Source organism: Galeopterus variegatus, unplaced genomic scaffold, assembly GCF_000696425.1.
Source record: "Galeopterus variegatus unplaced genomic scaffold, G_variegatus-3.0.2 Scaffold195, whole genome shotgun sequence".
In the NCBI taxonomy this organism is placed as follows: Eukaryota; Metazoa; Chordata; class Mammalia; order Dermoptera; family Cynocephalidae; genus Galeopterus; species Galeopterus variegatus.
Window position 1 is genome coordinate 544,214 of NW_007726306.1, and position 1,489 is coordinate 545,702.

Here is a 1,489-nt window from a genome sequence, read left to right on the forward strand (position 1 = left end):
TTTCTCTGGAATGTACCAAACCCTTCGTATAAGCCATTTTCTAGGCATGAAATGCATTTCTATTCATCATGTCTCAGCATCTGTGTCGCTTTCTCAGAGATGCCAAATGAAACCTCTCCTCTGTTACCCTCCCCATAGTACCCTGTTCTAAGCACACTTTGTTTAATGATTCTCTCCCCAACTCAACTCAAAGACTTTTGAGTCTTGGCACAAAGGTTCCTTAAGAATGTGGCACAAAGTTGCCAAGATTTTGGCTCTTCAGCCATAAGAGCAGCCTTGAGAGGCCTTTGGTAGCTGCAGCCTGGAAACCTTTTCCATTTACAGCTATGTACTATACAAGTGAGAATATTTTCTCTGTGTGTCTTGACTTGAAAAAGGCTGGGAAGCCTGTACCATACACTTCTTAAGGGTAGGGGTTGTGTTTGGGTTGTTCATGCCTATATTCTGAATATAAACTAGTGTCAGGCACATAGAATGTGCCAGAAGTATTTCTTGAAAAATGAAAGGTTTTATGGTGGTGAAGAAAATGGTGGGTTTGATAAGGGTGATGGTGATGATCAAGAAGAGAATGGTGCTGGTGATGGTGGTGGTGGAGATGATGGTGGTGATAATGGTGGTGATGATGATGGGGGTAGTGCTGGAGCTGCTGGTGGTGCTGATGGTTATGGTGGTGGTGGTGAAGGTGGTGTTGATAATAACGATGGTGGTGATGATGGTAATGGTGGTGCTAGTGGTGATGATGGTGATGGTGGTGATGGTGGTGATGATGGCAGTGGTGGTGGTGGTGGCGGTGGCGGTGGCGGCGGCGATGGTGGTGGTGGTGGTGATGGTGGTGGTGGTTGTGGCAGTGCTGGTGGCGACTATGATGATGATGAAAACTTTGGTGGTGGAGACGATAGACTCAGAGAACCTGGCCTATCCCAGGTTTATGAAAAAACTTTAAAGAACTTTTATGAAAAACGGGTTTGCCTTTTCCCTTTGTGGAGAGCCTAGAAAAACCACTTGAAGGTGGATTTTGGAGGCAAGGTAATCGGAGGCAAGGTAATCGGAGCTGGAGGGAGAGGGGCTATTGCAGATCGCAAACTCTGATGGCACTGCAGGGCCCGCCGCACCCCTCCGCACTCCCCCAGGCTATGGGAAGGCCGCCCTCCACACCGCACACTCTCTAGCCTCCTGCGCGGACTGGGCGCCGCCCCGGGTCCGCGCTGCGTGCGCGCTGGGAGCTCGGTCCTCTGGTCCTCTGCGCGCAGCAGGGCGCCAGGCCGTCGGCTGCCCCGGCCCCGCAGCCGGAGCTGCGGGAGGGCGGAGGAGGGAGATTCCGGAGTACGGGGCTGCGGCAGGAGGCGGGTTAATGTGCAGCAGGGGAGGGACAGGGACTCACTCCAAGGACGGCCTAGGTGAGGGGTTCTGCAGGTAGAGGCGGAGGCTGGGGTCTGAGGGAGGAGCACGTGTAGGTCCGAGGGCGCGGGTGAGGGTCAGGGGGTAGAGC

The 1,489-nt window shown here is 53.3% G+C and overlaps 1 protein-coding gene across 1 annotated transcript in view; it reads left to right on the forward strand.

Moving 5' to 3' along the window:
• The first annotated feature begins 610 nt into the window (after window positions 1–610).
• TMEM114 (transmembrane protein 114) overlaps window positions 611–1,489 on the forward strand; it is a 16,682-nt gene continuing 15,803 nt past the window's right edge. The window contains exons 1-2 of the mRNA XM_008565171.1: window positions 611–715; window positions 1,170–1,343. Coding sequence (XP_008563393.1) covers window positions 611–715; window positions 1,170–1,343 — 279 coding nt within the window. The remainder of the gene's footprint in view (window positions 716–1,169; window positions 1,344–1,489) is intronic.